General features: G+C 35.7%; 1 protein-coding gene across 4 annotated transcripts in view; it reads left to right on the top strand.

The window, feature by feature from the left end:
- The window catches only part of ADAD1 (adenosine deaminase domain containing 1), a 103709-nt gene that overhangs the window by 16039 nt on the left and 69440 nt on the right, over nucleotides 1-18230 (top strand). For all 4 annotated transcript variants that reach the window (XM_045468387.1, XM_045468364.1, XM_045468373.1 and 1 more), the window contains exons 7-9: nucleotides 6870-6993; nucleotides 9343-9513; nucleotides 11319-11548. In XM_045468387.1, coding sequence (XP_045324343.1) covers nucleotides 6870-6993; nucleotides 9343-9513; nucleotides 11319-11548 — 525 coding nt within the window. The remainder of the gene's footprint in view (nucleotides 1-6869; nucleotides 6994-9342; nucleotides 9514-11318; nucleotides 11549-18230) is intronic.

The raw sequence follows: 18230 nt of genomic DNA, 5'->3' as shown, positions 1-18230 counted from the left end.
TGTGGATATTATGATGATTCCAACTACATTTTATCTTTTATTTACCCTTTAATGTTCTATGTTGATCATTAAAAGTATTTAAATTTTATATTTATTTCAGTTAAGAGATTATAGATGATATAAAACAAATTTGAGGTTTGGTTCCTGGTCTTAAGGAGTTTTTATAATTTAAATGGGGAGAGAAGATATATATACTGTTGTGAAAGTCTAAGATGATAAAAGTTAATTATTTTCTATGATCAAAAGATGTATGAAAAATTCATAGACAATAGAAACCTGATAGAGTTAAAATCTTTGGGAACAAGTGGGACTTCAGCTGAAACTTTAAGGATTAATAAGGCTTATTTAAATAGAGGAAAAGAAGACACTTTTGGAGAAAGATATGAGGGAAGAAAGCAGCAGTGAGAAAACTTTTTATGGAACAATGAAAGAAATTTATTACTAGTGTGGAAGAGATATACATATATACATATACATAACGTATATGCACACATGTGCATGCGCGCGCACACACAGGAGTAATACAAAATGTTGTTAGGTTGATAAGATGTTACCAGATTATGGAGTCATTTATTTATTTATTTAAAAAAAATTTTTTGATATTTATTTTGAAGGAGAAAGAGAGACAGAGTATGAGTGGGGAAGGGGCAGAGAGAGAGGGAGACAGAATCTGAAGCAGGCTCCAGGCTTCAAGCTGTCAGCACAGAGCCCCATGTGGGGCTCGAACCCATGAACTGTGAGATCATGACCTGAGCCAAACTTAGACACTTAACCGACTGAGCCACACAGGTGCCTCTGGAGTCATTTAAAATCCAATCAGGAAACAAACGAAAATGAAAATACAACAATCCAAACGCTTTGGGATGCAGCGAAGGCAGTCCTGAGAGGAAAATACATTGCAATCCAGGCCTATCTCAAGAAACAAGAAAAATCCCAAATACAAAATCTAATAGCACACCTAAAGGAAATAGAAGCAGAACAGCAAAGACAGCCTAAACCCAGCAGAAGAAGAGAAATAATAAAGATCAGAGCAGAAATAAACAATATAGAATCTAAAAAAACCGTAGAGCAGATCAACGAAACCAAGAGTTGCTTTTTGAAAAAATAAACAAAATTGACAAACCTTTAGCCAGGCTTCTTAAAAAAAAAGGGAGATGACCCAAATAGATAAAATCATGAATGAAAATGGAATTATTACAACCAATCCCTCAGAGATACAAACAAATATCAGGGAATACTATGAAAAATTATATGCCAACAAATTGGACAACCTGGAAGAAATGGACAAATTCCTGAACACCCACACTCTTCCAAAACTCAATCAGGAGGAAATAGAAAGCTTGAACAGACCCATAACCAGCGAAGAAATTGAATCGGTTATCAAAAATCTCCCAACAAATAAGAGCCCAGGACCAGATGGCTTCCCAGGGGAGTTCTACCAGATGTTTAAAGCAGAGATAATACCTATCCTTCTCAAGCTATTCCAAGAAATAGAAAGGGAAGGAAAACTTCCAGACTCATTCTATGAAGCCAGTATTACTTTGATTCCTAAACCAGACAGAGACCCAGTAAAAAAAGAGAACTACCGGCCAATATCCCTGATGAATATGGATGCAAAAATTCTCAATAAGATACTAGCAAATCGAATTCAACGGCATATAAAAAGAATTATTCACCATGATCAAGTGGGATTCATTCCTGGGATGCAGGGCTGGTTCAACATTCGCAAATCAATCAACGTGATACATCACATTAACAAAAAAAAAAGAGAAGAACCATATGATCCTGTCAATCGATGCAGAAAAGGCCTTTGACAAAATCCAGCACTCTTTCTTAATAAAAACCCTTGAGAAAGTCGGGATAGAAGGAACATACTTAAAGATCATAAAAGCCATTTATGAAAAGCCCACAGCTAACATCATCCTCAACGGGGAAAAACTGAGAGCTTTTTCCCTGAGATCAGGAACACGACAGGGATGCCCACTCTCACCGCTGTTGTTTAACATAGTGCTGGAAGTTCTAGCATCAGCAATCAGACAACAAAAGGAAATCAAAGGCATCCAAATTGGCAAAGATGAAGTCAAGCTTTCGCTTTTTGCAGATGACATGATATTATACATGGAAAATCCGATAGACTCCACCAAAAGTGTGCTAGAATTGATACATGAATTCAGCAAAGTTGCAGGATACAAAATCAATGTACAGAAATCAGTTGCATTCTTATACACTAACAATGAAGCAACAGAAAGACAAATAAAGAAACCGATCCCATTCACAATTGCACCAAGAAGCATAAAATACCTAGGAATAAATCTAACCAAAGATGTAAAAGATCTGTATGCTGAAGATTATAGAAAGCTTATGAAGGTAATTGAAGAAGATATAAAGAAATGGAAAGACCTTCCCTGCTCATGGATTGGAAGAATAAATATTGTCAAAATGTCAATACTACCCAAAGCTATCTACACATTCAATGCAATCCCAATCAAAATTGCACCAGCATTCTTCTCGAAACTAGAACAAGCAGTTCTAAAATTCATATGGAACCACAAAAGGCCCCGAATAGCCAAAGTAATTTTGAAGAAGAAGGCCAAAGCAGGAGGCATCACAATCCCAGACTTTAGCCTCTACTACAAAGCTGTCATCATCAAGACAGCATGGTATTGGCACAAAAACAGACACATAGACCAATGGAATAGAATAGAAACCCCAGAACTAGACCCACGAAAGTATGGCCAACTAATCTTTGACAAAGCAGGAAAGAACATCCAATGGAAAAAAGACAGTCTCTTTAACAAATGGTGCTGGGAGAACTAGACAGCAACATGCAGAAGGTTGAAACTAGACCACTTTCTCACACCATTCACAAAAATAAACTGAAAATGGATAAAGGACCTGAATGTGAGACAGGAAACCATCAAAACCCTAGAGGAGAAAGCAGGAAAAGACCTCTCTGGCCTCAGCCGTAGCAATCTCTTACTTGACACATCCCCAAAGGCAAGGGAATTAAAAGCAAAAATGAATTACTGGGACCTTATGAAGATAAAAAGCTTCTGTATAGCAAAGGAAACAACCAACAAAACTAAAAGGCAACGAACGGAATGGGAAAAGATATTTGCAAATGACATATCGGACAAACAGCTAGTATCCAAAATCTATAAAGAGCTCACCAAACTCCACACCCGAAAAACCAATAACCCAGTGAAGAAATGGGCAGAAAACATGAATAGACACTTCTCTAAAGAAGTCATCCGGATGGCCAACAGGCACATGAAAAGATGCTCAATGTCGTTCCTTATCAGGGAAATACAAATCAAAACCACACTCAGATATCACCTCACACCAGTCAGAGTGGCCAAAATGAACAAATCAGGAGACTATAGATGCTGGAGAGGATGTGGAGAAACCGGAACCCTCTTGCACTGTTGGTGGGAATGCAAATTGGTGCAGCCGCTCTGGAAAACAGTGTGGAGGTTCCTCAAAAAATTAAAAATAGACCTACCCTATGACCCAGCAATAGCGCTGCTAGGAATTTACCCAAGGGATACAGGAGTACTGATGCATAGGGGCACTTGTACCCCAAGTTTATAGCAGCACTCTCAACAGTAGCCAAATTATGGAAAGAGCCTAAATGTCCATCAACTGATGAATGGGTAAAGAAATTGTGGTTTATATACACAATGGAGTACTACAGGGCAATGAGAAAGAATGAAATATGGCCCTTTGTAGCAACGTGGATGGAACTGGAGAGTGTGATGCTAAGTGAAATAAGCCATACAGAGAAAGACAGATACCATATGTTTTCACTCTTATGTGGATCCTGAGAAACTTAACAGAAACCCATGGGGGAGGGGAAGGAAAAAAAAAAGAGGTTAGAGTGGGAGATAGTCAAAGCATAAGAGACTCTTAAAAACAGAACAAACTGAGGGTTGATGGGGGGTGGGAGGGAGGGGAGGGTGGGTGGTGGGTACTGAGGAGGGCATCTTTTAGGATGAGCACTGGGTGTTGTATGGAAACCAATTAGACAATAAATTTCATATATTGGAAAAAAAATCCAATCAGAAGTTGGATTTAATGAGATATGGATAGTAAGTGGTGAAAGATTTTTGGTCAGGGATTGATACTGTACTATAATTGTTGGAAACAGCATCAGACTTAGCTCTGAGACTTAAATGACTTTGGGCACATTTTGTACTTAACATCTCTCTGCTTCAGTTTTCTTTTAATTAAAAGTAGAAGTTATAACAATCTCTACTTCATAGAGTTATTAGGATTAGGTATAATACTGTAAGTAAACTATTTGGCAAAGTACTTGGTATTTAAGAAAACATTGATTTATATTTGTGATAATTAAAATAAGTTGATGTCTAAGCAATAATTGCCAACAACTTTTTAAAAATACTACACAGGTTGTACCTGAATTAGGGAATCATAAATTAGATGGTTATGATGGAGGTGCTTAGAATTGAGATAAGTATGAACAGGGAAAGAAAATAATATTTTTTTAGAAATTGATGCGATAAGATGGAGTGACAAATGATAAATGGAGTGAGATGAGTAAAACAACATTTCAAGTTTACATAGGGGAATGGTGTTTCCACATACACGGGAATCTGGAAGCTGATGTGAAGTTGAGCGAATAGCATGAATGAGAATAATAAGTCTGGTTTTAGAAATATGATTGCAAATATGGGGTGGGGAAAGCCTAAGTAAAATTAGTACCTGTTGCTGGAGTGACTCGTACAGTCAATACCTACTTAAAAGGTATTAGAAAATCAAATTGGTGTTCCTCACTGCCCAGCCAGCCTGTGTCTCCAGTAGGGTGTGTCACACACTCCCTGGAATGGCTGTTTCATACTTTTCTTTGTCCTCAAGTACCCTACATCCTCTTTTCCATCCTTGCTTTCAGCTTTTGGCCTTGCCTCATAATTTTTAATTTTGTTTGTAAGAAGCTTTCAAATCCAAACTTCCTTCCATCCTCTTCCACCAACTCTGTGTACTTCCTTGCAATTGTGCTCATATTCTCTACTGTGAGAGTGGAGGCAGGCTCTCTCATAAAGCCAATTCCTTCACTTAAATTTTGGTTTCATTCCCTTGCACATTTTAATGAATACCTTCTTTGGGTTATTCCCTTCTTTTTCCTGCATTATCAAACTAGCATCTCCCTGAAATATGGCAGGTCAAGTTAGAGTTGCAATAGAAACTGACTTCTTGGCTACCCTATTGCCCTTTATAACTCAAAACTTTACATCACCATCCCAGAACTTACACTGACTCTATATAATTCACTTTTCCCACCACCATCCACTCCTTCCTGGAGCAGCTACGTTTATGATAATGGAACTTTTTATTTTTCTTGTCTTATTTTCTTTTTCCAGCTTTCTCCATCTCAGTAAATGACATAAGACAGACTGAAAATCTAAGTGCTTTCCCTAAGACCCAAAATTTTTCTTTAAGTTCTATTGTATCCCCAAACTTTATCTCAGATCTGATTATTCTTTTTCCAACTACCCTTCATTATTTGAGTCTTAAGTCATGGTCTCTAGTTTCTTGGACCCTACATACAGCATTTTCCACATAAAGGAGTGATCTTAAAATGTAACCCAATACGGTTTTCACTCCCTTACCTCAGTAGCTTCACCACAGCTCCTGGGTAAAATCCACAAATCCTTAGCATGTTTTATGATGCCTCTTTCTCTAACCTCATCTTATGCCATTCCCTTCACTCTTTACTGGAGCAGCTGTACTGGTCGGTCTTTTAACTCCAGTACCTTTTACCTCCTCATGTTGTTCACTCCTCATACTGAAACTTAAATTTCAGTTTCATAGGGAGGGATTCTGCAACTAGTTTGCATAGGGTAACCTCTCCCCCCTCCTCCCGAAACACACTTTTTCTTACAATAAGAATGTAATCATTCTTTACATTTGCCCCATATTTTTTCTCCTCAAAGCACATATCACAGTTTGTGGTTGGTCTTTTTTCTGTCTCTCCTATTAGAAGCTTCATGAGGGCATATCTTGCTCAATATTTTATTCTTACCATCAACCTCAGCACTTGGAACTTGGTAGGATCTCAGCTGCTTTTGTTGAATTAATGAAAGTCCTTTAGGTATTTGCAAATGTGAAATTGAACTTTGTCTGAAAGACTAAGACTAGAGGTTTTTTGAAATCATCAACAGAGGTAAAAGATTTAAAAAGCACAATGTTCAGAAGAGAGTATCAAGAGAAAAGAGAGCAGTGAGCTTTGTGACTAGGCTATAGAAAGGCCTCATAGGATGTGAAAGGAAAAAAGAATTGTGTAATTTAAGCATAGAGTTTCAAGGAAACCTCAAATGAGGTACAGCAAAAAGTAAATGGAGAAAAACTGTTAGAAAAAGCATAAGGTGTTTGTTTCTCTAAAAAAGCAGTTTTAGTAGAACAGAAACTATAATTTTATTTGTAGAGAGTTTGAGTATATTAAGAAAAAAGGAGCCACTATGTGTAGATAACTTGTTTAAGGCAGAAATAGAATGGCCAGTGAAATCTCTAGTAAGCCAAACAAATCTAGATGTAGAAGAAATAGATGGAAGTTTTCAAACTAAGGATATCTAATGATTCTATTGATTATAGTAAAAGTTTAGATGAACTATCATAAAATATCTGAATTTTTAATTGAAATTATTGAACTATTAAAAAATTAGTTCTTAGAAGACTCTCAAACAAAATTAGTTCTTAGAAGACTCTCAAACTCTTACTTGAAATTGAAATTGTGTAATTTTTACATCTCTTTGGTCAATATATTTTAGTAAGTTTAAAATGGTAAGGTAGAGGCTGAACATAGGTAAGATGGAGGTGAAAATAACCTACTATTCTTAACCTTTTCCTTTCAGCTGGACAGCATGAAGTTGTAGCTATAGGCACAGGTGAATACAATTATAGCCAGTGCATTAAGCCAAATGGAAGAGTGTTGCACGATACTCACGCTGTTGTTACAGCAAGAAGGTCTCTCCTTAGGTAAGGTGACAAATATATTTAATGCTATCAAACATTAATGCTTTCAGCCCAAAGTAACCACATATCAGTGTCTTTATTTACAAATCACTGAGCCATGGATATGACATTCTTTTCCTTATGCAGGTCATCTGATTATTTCCATGTCATTTTTGAAAACCTTACTGTAACTGCAGTGTCTATAATCTGTGGATTTTAGTGGCTTCTATTATCAAGACCTTATGAGTCCATTTTAAGAATCCTGCAACTTTTTTAATATGACATGTTTATCACTGGTCAAAGTAATTAAGAGTATATAGCTTTAGATCTGGACCAAGTTGGCTTGGTAATATTTCACCCCTAAATTAGCCATATTTACCCAAAGTATTGCCAGAAAACAATAAGTTTCCATTCATGAAGTCTATGCAAAGTTTACTATATAGCAGAATATAGATAAGGTATTCTTTTTTTAAGTTGTAATATAGTTGACATATACAGTATTACACTATTTGCATGTTAGTTTGCAACACTCACTGCACCCACCACCACCATAGCAAATATGGTTACCATCTGTCACCATACAAAATTATTACAATATCATTGACTCTGTTCCCTATGCTATGTTTTCATCCCCTGACCTATTTATTTTATAACTATAAGTTTGTATAGGCTGGCAGATCTTAAAGAGAAATAAGGGGAACTTGGATGGCTCAGTCAGTTTATCGTCCAACTCTTGATTTTGGCTCAGGTCATGATCTCAAGGTTCGTGAGATTGAACCCCACATCAAGCTTTGTGCTAACAGCACAGAGCCTGCTTGCGATTCTCTCTCCCTGCCCCTCCCCAACTCACGCTGTCTCTCTGTGTCTCAAAATAAATAAATAAACATTTTTTTAAAAGAAAGAAGGAAAAGGGCTGAGGTGAGGAGGCCTACTTTCTTCTTCCAAACTCATCAGTCACTCTGCTCCTTGTGAAAGGAGTTAATAGCAGGTAGGAGGGAGAAGTCAGGAAGGTTACTCGTTGGAAGTCCCTTCATATGAAAACATGAAAAGTAAGAAATGTGTTACTTTCTCCAGTGTCTGCCAGATTTTGGTTCCATTAAGACATTAAGCTTACTTTTTATAAAACTTTTTTGTGGAAATATTCAAACACTAGGGAGAATAGGATAATGAGTTCCATCATTCAGTTATCAGCATTCTCATACCAATATCAAATGATCAGCATATCCAGTTATAAGCTTCCTTTTTGTTAATTAAAAAGAAAACTTTTTAAAATGTTTGTTTATTTTTGGGAGAGAGAGAGAAACAGAACATGGGTGGGAGAGGGGCAGAGAGAGGGAGACACAGGATCTGAAGCGAGCTCCGGGCTCTGAGCTGTCAGCACAGAGCCCCACGCAGGGCTCAAACCCACAAGCCATGAGGTCATGACCTAAGCTGCAGGACGCTTAACCAACTGAGCCACCCAGGGGCCCCCGGTTATCACCATTCTGCATTTAATCTCTGCATCCTCATTTTTTGTTGGTGGTATTTTCTCTGCTAAAGTATTTGAAAACATATTTAGACATTAGTTTGTCTAAAAAACTTAAGCACGTATCTCTAATTATAAGGAAAGAATCCTATAATCTTAAAAGATAAGTTTTAGGGAAGTCCGTGAAGGTAATGTAACTCATTGTTCTCTAATCCCCATTGGTGCTTATTGAATTATTTGACCTCTTTAAAATTATCTGATATGTGTATTTCTTCCCATGCTTGGCCTTGTTATATACTGGTGCTTAATTTTTCATTATTTCTGAAGAAAGTACTAAAATCATGTTTTTTATTTAATAAGCAAAATAATATTTGTCTCCTGATTTGATTAGTATTAGTTTTTCAGGAGATCGTTTCACTTCTATAACTTACGGTTTTCATTGTACTGTTCTGTACTCTTGTGTTTTTGTCTTCACAACCGCTAAGAAACAGGAACCACAGTTGTTTGTCTGTTTTGGCAGGAAGAGGAAATAGAAATAAGACAGAATATTGACACCTCATGCAGGAGGCTGAGAACAGAACTTGTGAGAAAAGGAGGAATCAGTGGAGAAATGTGTATTTTGCAGGATATGACAGTTGCAGACTCAAATGTGAAATGAATGGAGTGGTAGTCAAGGAATGGGGCTTTAAGGCAAATCACATGGCAGACTGGGCTCCAGCTGAGGAGTTCTCATACAGTTTAACTCTTCATTAAATAAGACTAAAGTTATTTTAGGAGCTCTTATCAGGTATCAAAACTTTCAACACATAGGGAGAGACATTGCTCACAACACATATATAGATATGATACTTAAGATATATAATTTAAAAATTCTATTACTTGATAAAGTTATAACCCCTTTCTTTTAGGTACTTTTATAGACAACTTCTGCTCTTCTACAGCAAAAATCCTGCTATGATGGAAAAATCAGTATTTTGTACAGAGGCAGCTTCTAATCTGCTCACTCTCAAACAGAATGTCAACATTTATCTCTATATGAACCAGTTGCCTAAAGGGTCAGCCCAGATTAAGTCACAATTGTAAGTATTATGGAAGTTATTTTTCAAAGCAGTGAGGATGTCTATGTCATATATTCTGAATACATAACAGCAATAGAACAAGTAACTTCATATCTATCCTTGTTCTCCCTCTGCCTTGAGGTGTTATTTTTGGCTAGCTAGAGGCCACAGATTCTTTCTCCCTCCCCTCCACTTAATCTCCTCTACCTTACCACTTTCTTTCTATGCTGTTGAAAATTTCCTTTCAAGTTTGAAGACTTCATAAACGGTAGGGAAGCATGGATTTATGCACTCTTCACATGTTATTACAGAATCAAGAAATGCAGTTTGTTTTTCTGGTCGATCTGTGGCCAAAACTTCATTATCTTGATGAATGGGTAGCATCAGAAATTTAAACAGTACAGACACGCACAAAGGAGAAAACAAAATTCACTTCAAGTCTCACCATATAGAGATAATAATGGTTAATATTTTGTTAAAAATTCTTACAGTTATACCTTTGAAAACAAGGGCAAGGAGTATTCCTGGAGGAAAAATTCAAGAAAAACTATTTTACATTTTTTAACACATTTTATTGGAAAAGATCTTGAACACAAATTGTCAGGATTTTTTTTTTCATTCTCTTTGTAGTTTAAAAAAATATTCATACAGAGAAAGAAAATAACTTAGGAACTGTGGTAGGAACAAAAATTAGGTATTCATTTGATTTTAAGGGACACAAAGATAGTAAAAAGAATTTATCTTTGCCAGAAGCTCTAAATATGGTTAATTTATGTTTGGTATTAATCTTGTAGTACTATGTTACTCCATTCCTACCTTGCTTTGGTTTTGCATCTATTTCTTTTCATGAAATTAAATGAACACTGGCACGTTAAACATGTCTGAAAAAAATTCTATTATTTTAAATAATAAAATTTATTATTTTGAGAGAGAGCATGCATGTGCGAGCAGGGGAGGGGCAGAGAGAGAGACAGAATCCCAAGTAGGCTCCACGATGTCAGCACAGAGCCCGATGTGGGCTTGAACTCACAAACTGTGAGATCATGACCTGAGCCAAAATCAAGAGTCAGATGCTTAACTGACTGAGCCACCCAGATGCCCCCGTTCTTTTTTTTTATTTTTTTATTTTTTTAATGTTTATTTTTGAGAGAGAGAGAGAGAGAGAGACATAGAGCACTAGTGGGGGAGGGGCAGAGAGAGGGAGACACAGAATCCGAAGCAGGCTCCAGGCTCTGAACTGTCAGCACAGAGCCCTATGTGGGGTTTGAACTCATGGACTACAAGATTATGACCCAAGCCAAAGTCAGATGCTCAACCGACTGAGCCACCCAGGCACCCCACCCCCAGTTCTTAAGTACATAAAGATTTTTACTTTGTCAACTTTTTAAAAACATTTTTTAAAGTTTTAATTTAAATTCCAGTGTAATATTAGTTTCTGGGGTGCAGTATAGTGATTCACAATTTCCATTCAGCATGCAGTGTTCAACACAAGTGCACTTCTTAATTCCTATCACCTATTTATTCCATCCCCCCATCCACCTACACTCTGGTAACCATCATTCTCTACAGTTAACATTCTGTTTCTTTGTTTGCCCCCCCACCTTTTCTCGCCTTTGCTCATTTGTTTTGTTAAAACACTAATTGAGCTTAAATTCCACGTCTGAGTGAGATCACCTGGTATTTTTCTTTTTCTGACTGACTTTCACTTAGCATAATACTCTCTAGCTCCATCTGTGTTGCTGCAAATGGCAAGATTTTGTTCTTCTTTATGGCTGAGTAATATTCCACTGTTTTTTTTTAAAGGGATAAAACTTTTCTTTTTCTAGGCGTCTTAATCCACATTCTATATCTGCATTTGAAGCCAATGAAGAGCTGAGTCTCCATGTGGCTGTTGAAGGCAAAATTTATCTGACTATCTACTGTCCTACAGATGTTGTTAATAGAGTAAGCAGTATGTCTTCAAGTGACAAATTGACAAGATGGGAAGTGCTTGGTGTACAGGGAGCATTGCTGAGTCACTTTATACAGCCAGTTTATATCAGCAGTATACTTGTTGGTGAGTGGGATTTCAGTACCTCCTGACCTCTTCTACTAAGTAAATATATTAATCAGTGTAAAACCAGATTTTTGCACTCTTGAGACTTTATTTAAGGTAAAAAACACATTCACTGTTTTGTTGAGATTTTCATTTCATGGTAGCTTATAATCATACTTAGTATAATATGACTTCTGCTTTCTTATCAGGAGGAGAAAAATTAATATTTTAAATTAGCCACTTAGATATATTATACCTTAGATACATTATACTTTTGTTTGCACAGTATTTAATTATTTTTTCCTTTTCTTTTAGAAAAGTGTTTCCTTGAACTTCTCAAATCTAAAAGTTTGTCTTTAGTTATCCTTGAAATAAGAAAAAATATTAAGTGCCCATTTTGGTTTTTTTCCTACCTTTTTCATACATTTGGTTACGATCTGGATCCTTTAAATTGGTCAAATGAGTAGGAAGTAGCTAGAGCACAAGATAAATAACGTGAATTAGCAATTTACTTCTTTCTGTGGTGGGAGGTATTACAGAATGCTGTATTTATATTTGAATGGTTATTTCAGGCATTATTTCAATAAACAGTTTTGGGACTCAGTTTTACAGTTTTCATAAAGCCCTAGGTATTGCAAAACTTTAATTCCCTTGTGAAACACTTTAAATTATACTGTCACTTGGTTCTTCTTTGCTTACCATTTTTAATAACAGTTGCATGTACAAGCTTTAGATCCTCACATGGGTAAAATTTTTGTTTTTAGTGGTACTATTTCTTATATTTTTTTCTTGGTTTTTTTTTTTGTTGTTGTTGTTTGTTTGTTTAGATATACCATTTCTTAGAAATTTCTCTTACAGGTAAAACTTTTTCAGTTCCATGTGTATATAAGATTCTGTATTTTCTTCCTATTTTTGTTTGGCTTTAATAAATTGTAAAAAGGAAAATGGTTATTTATTTTCTTTTTTTTAAATTTTCTAATATTAACCTTATTTTCTTTGTATAGAAAATACATTATTTGATTCACAATTCAAAAGATTCAGGAGGGTTTTCAGTAAAGCTTCCCTCCCATCCTAGTGCCCCAGGCATCCAATTTACTTCTGTGGCGTTCATTGTTACTAGTTTTTTGTTTTTCTTTCCAAAGATAGTTTATGCTTATAGAAATAAATGAATACATTCTTTCCCTTTTCTTCTCTTTTCTTTTCTTTTCTATTCTGTATTTTATGGGAATAGATGATAACAGCTCATATTGTTTGCATCTTTTTTCATTTAATAATGTATCTTGGAAGTTTTTCCATGTCGAGTATGTAAAGAATTTCCTCATTATTCGTGGCTCACTGTGTAATATTTCCTTGTATAAATATATCATAATTTATTTAACCATTTTCAGGTTGTGGTAATTTTAGGTTGTTTGTAGGGTGTTTTTTTTTTTTTTTTTTTTTTTTTTTGCCACTGTCAAAATGCTACAGTGAATGACCTTTTTATATTTATTATTTATGCATGTAAAAGTATATTACTAAGATGAATTCCTGGAAGTAGAATTGCAGGCAAAGAAGTATGCATTAGCAGTTTTGAAAAATATTACTAAGTTACCCTCCAAATCATATTGCCCCTGGTAAACATGGCAGTGCCTGCTATTCTTACCCTCAAAAGTGCTTACTTCTAAATCTACTTTTTCCAAATACATATTCATATAGATGATACATTTCTTAGATTTAATTTAGTTACCAAGGTTCTTTGCAATATTTTCTTTTAGTCAGGTCAGATACTCTCTCAGACACTTAAACTTTCCTCAGTCTCCTTTAAGAAAGGCTCTTTTTCTTTTTGAATGTCTATTAAGTATCTAAGAATGATCTATGCTTTCTCTAGAATCACAGCTTTCTTTGATGAAGAAGGTATTTTAAAATGTCACTTATATGACGTAACTCCATACTATATTTAGTTTCTCAAAAGGATGGATATAGGTTCTTGTAAAATTACTTGGAATTTAGCTAGTGGTTGGGGCACCTGGGTGGCTCAGTTTGTTGGGCGTCTGACTTTGGCTCAGGTCATGATCTCACAGCTTGTGAGTTTGAGCCCCACATCGGGCTCTGTGCTGACAGCTCAGAGCCTGGAGCCTGCTTTGGATTCTGTGTTTCCCTCTCTCTGTCTACCCCTCCTCCGCTCGTGCTCTCTCTCTGTCTCAAAAATAAATAAACATTAAAAAACATTTTTTTAATTAAAAAAAAAAAAAGAATTCAGCTAGTGGTTTAGGATAGGAACTTAAAAATTAAATCTTGTCATTTTGAGTTCATCTTGCACCTAGCAATGGGGAACACCAGGTAACGATAAAACACTATATAAGACTTTGTAAAATTGTTTCTGCTCTCTTTTCTTGGCATCTTTGTGGGACACATCTAAAGCTAACTGATGTTCTGTCTGGTATAGTCTAAATGTTTTAATGTGTATAAGTTTGTAACAAAGGCACATTTTTGGACTTCTTATGATCTCTATTTTGTGTCTGGTGGAAGAGGTAGGAAGTTTTGAGGCAGAGGAATATACATTTTAAAAGAGCACCACTGGGTGATTCTTATACAGATGATGTGAATGGCTCTTTGAGAAATACTCATTTAAAGTGTCCGTACACTAAAAGAATGTGATTTGGAGAGCTAAAAGAATCCTGAGTTCGCTGAACTATATTAGTAGTCTAGTATAGCTGCTCACTTAATAATAAACTCTTTTTATGTCATTCCTGATAGAGGATCATCTGACCTTAGTTTAAAAGCATCTAGTAATGTGGAGCATAGGATTTAAAGCCAATCTATTCTATTAATTGAATAGCTCCAATTGTTTTAAAAATGAATTTCTCAGTATTTAGAATTGAAATTTACTTCCCTTTAATTAAATCTAGTTCTTGGAGAATAGTGACCTCATCCCATTCTCTTTTAATAAGTCTCATGAAAGTTTTACAGTTCTTTATTTTGATTCTTAAAAACCTAATTTACTAGATCAGTTACCAATGGAGAGTATTATATTTTAAGACTTATTTAACATTTTAAAAAGTTTACAGAAACAAATTTTATGTTCTAGATATTGTCAGATATTTATCACTTTATGGTAGTATTCTTTTTCTTTTTTAGGAAAAAATCTTAGACTTGCATTTAAAAAGACATTTACTGTTATTTGAATAGAAAGCAATCCAGACTAATATGGAAGAAATTTCACTTTGCTTAGGTACTTAAAAACAGCTGGATTTATATTTTCAAGGTTTTTATGATATATTTTGCAAATTTGGTATTCTGTTAAGGTAAGGTCATCTGTCTAAACATTTCAAGAGTGTTTGTCCAGAGGTATTTCCATCCAGGAGTGCTTTTCATATGCTGATTTGAATTGTACATTTGGATTTTAAAGAATACTAATTGCTGATTCCCTCCTAGTGAAACTGTTTTAAACATAGATTTAAACATTTCATAACCTTAGAGATTATGTTACTCCTTTTTTTCTTTTTTCTTTTTTTTTTAAGATCAGTGATTGGAGGTTCACAATGTTAATAAAAGACTTGCCCAAAATCATTCAGTTTGCCTATTGGCAGAGCCAAGACTTAAACCTAGTCTTATAACTTCTCATGCTCGTGCTTTTTTTTATTAAATTGAGCTCTGACAGCTTTGTCTGAGCATAGCCAGTGACTAGAATTTCACTGCTATGTCTCTTAAACTTGACGGTCTTGAAGGCAGATGCTATGCCACACTCATCTTGGTCTGGTTTATGTTCCCTAGCACAAATTAAATGTTTCATGAATAAATGGTTTTAGTCAGCATGTTTTATTGTTGAAAGTGCTTTTATTTTTCTACTTAAAACTTATTCTGCCTGGAACAGTTAAAAAATAATTTTTTTTTTAATTCTTTGCTCTTGTTACATTTGATGATCATCTGGGAAGCTTTTAAAATAATATGGGAATTAAGCATTGGTATTATTCCAATCCCTAGTGATTCTAATGTGCATCTAGAATTGATAATTATTGCTTTCTGGTAATCTAATATTTTATATTCCTTTTTCATCAGGTTTTATTGAGCCACCTACTAAATGCTAGGTGTTGTGTACTGTTGTGTTACCCTCAGGGGTGCCCTTTGTGTAAAATACAGAGTGAGTGTTATGAATACACACACAGGATGCTTCTTGCCTTATGTCGTCTTCTAGCCACACATTTGTGTTTCACAGGAACATGATTTGTTTTCTCCAGATGTTCTGTGGTATATGGGTGGTGGTGGTAACAATGTAATGCTTCAGACTAATTACAATGTTCCAGATGTGGTAGGACCAGTGCGCACAGTTCTCTAATGTTTGATTTAGATACTTCATTCTTATTCATGCAGCTTCAGTTTTTATTAGCTATTTCAGGAACTATTTCTTTTTTTTTTAATGTATGTAATTTATTGTCAAATTGGTTTCCATACAACACCCAGTGCTCATCCCAAAAGATGCCCTCTTCAATGCCCATCACCTACCCTTCCCTCTCTCCCACCCCCCCCCCCATCAACCCTCAGTTTTTTCTCAGTTTTTAAGAGTCTCTTATGCTTTGGCTCTCTCCCACTCTAACCTCTATTTTTTTTTTTCCTTCCCCTCCCCATGGGTTTCTGTTAAGTTTCTCAGGATCCACATAAGAGTGGACACATACGGTATCTGTCTTTCTCTGTATGGCTTATTTCACTTAGCATCACACTCTCCAGTTCCATCCACGTTGCTACAAAGGGCCATATTTCATTCTTTCTCATTGCCCTGTAGTACTCCATTGTGTATATAAACCACAATTTCTTTATCCATTCATCAGTTGATGGACAGTTAGGCTTTTTCCACAATTTAGCTGTTGTTGAGAGTGCTGCTATAAACTTGGGGTACAAGTGCCCCTATGCATCAGTACTCCTGTATCCCTTGGGTAAATTACTAGCAGTGCTACTGCTGGGTCATAGGGTAGGTCTATTTTTAATTTTCTGAGGAACCTCCACACTGTTTTCAGGAACCATTTCTATTGATTTACATTACACTTATGGTAGATTATGCTCCTGAGAATCTTTTCTGTATAAAAAGCTGTCAAGTTGGGGCGCCTGAGTGGCTCAGTCGGTTGAGTATCTGACTTTGGCTCAGGTTATGATCTCACGGTGTGTGGGTTCAAGCCCCGTGTCAGGCTCTGTGCTGACAGCTCAGAGCCTAGAGCCTGCTTCAGATTCTGTGTCTCCTTCTCTCTGCCCCTCCCCTACTCATGCTCTGTCTCTCTCTCTGTCAAAAATAAATAAAAATTAAAAAAAAAAAAAAGCTGTCAAGTCAGGTCTGCTTCAGTCTTTGATTAGATTTATTTTTTGACTTACCTTTCGAGTTTTATGTTGTTATTTTAGATGATTTAAAATGAATCAAACTCTTCCTATTATATGACATAATTTTAGAGTTGTATTTTTCCAGGAACAAGATTTAGTTTCAAGATAGAACCAAAACCACACCTCAGATTTAGTTAATAGTTAAAGCATACATATATAAGGGGGAAAAGTAAAATTTCTAGTATCAATATCTTTGATTTTTTCTATTAAATTATTGCTTTTATACCACCTTATTAAAACATCTAGTTGAAACAATTTGGTATTTAAGGAATCTTACATGGAATTTGACTTGCAGTGTTGTTGGGTTCTTTGTTTTTTTTTTTTGTTTTTTTCCAAAATATGTCTTGGTACCTTGGGCACAAATAGTATCCTTATCTTATTACAGTATGTCTTACTCTGTTTGGGCTACTACTCTGTTTGTGGCTACCCACCAGAGATTGGGTGTCTTTAAGCACCTAAACATATATTTCTCACACTTCTGGAGGCTAGAAATTCTAGGATCATGGTGCTGACAGATTCACTGTCTGGTGAGGGCCTGTCTCCTGATTCATGGTTGACTGTTTTCTTACTGTGTCCTGATACTGTAGCAGGGGTGAGAGCCTCTTTTATGAGGGCACCTCACAAAGGCCCACCTCCAACTACCATCACATTGGGAATTAGGTTTCAACATACTAATTTTGTGGGAATACATTTAGTTTGTAGCACAGTATGTAATATATAACATTTTCTTTTGAATCCATGTCTTCTGTCCATTATAGACACAGTGACTATTCCACAGACCACAGACCTTCCTTCTTATCAATATTTTATGTCCAAGCATCTTTTTTTTTTTGTGCCCAACATATCTTTATCCTAGACTTCATTTGTCAGTATTTCTTAATTTGGAATATTCAAAGGAGTGCTCAGTGTCTATCAGTAGATGAATAAAGAAGACGTGGTGTATACATACCTTGGAATATTATTCAGCCATTAAAAAGAATGAAATCTTGCCATTTGCAGCAACATGGGTTAGATCTAGAGGGTATAGGCTAAGCAAAATAAGTCATAGAAAGACAAATATCATATGAGTTTACTCCTGTGGAATTTAAGAAACAAAGAAGCAGAAAAAAAAAAAAGACAAACCAGAAAACAGACTCCTAACTATAGAGAAGGTACATTGGAGGGGGAGTGTGAGTGAAATAGGTGATGGGCATTTTAAGAGTACACATCTTGATGAGTGCCAAGTAATACACAGAATTGTTGAATCACTATGTTAAATACCTGTAACTAATTTAACACTGTATGTTAACTATACCAGAATTAAAATGAAACACACACACACACACACACACACACACACACACACACAAAGGAGTGC

The sequence above is a fragment of the Leopardus geoffroyi genome, chromosome B1 (genome assembly GCF_018350155.1).
Source record: "Leopardus geoffroyi isolate Oge1 chromosome B1, O.geoffroyi_Oge1_pat1.0, whole genome shotgun sequence".
Classification (NCBI taxonomy): domain Eukaryota; kingdom Metazoa; phylum Chordata; class Mammalia; order Carnivora; family Felidae; genus Leopardus; species Leopardus geoffroyi.
The sequence above is the reverse complement of the archived record's forward strand: the minus strand, read 5'-3'. Positions and strand labels throughout refer to the sequence as shown.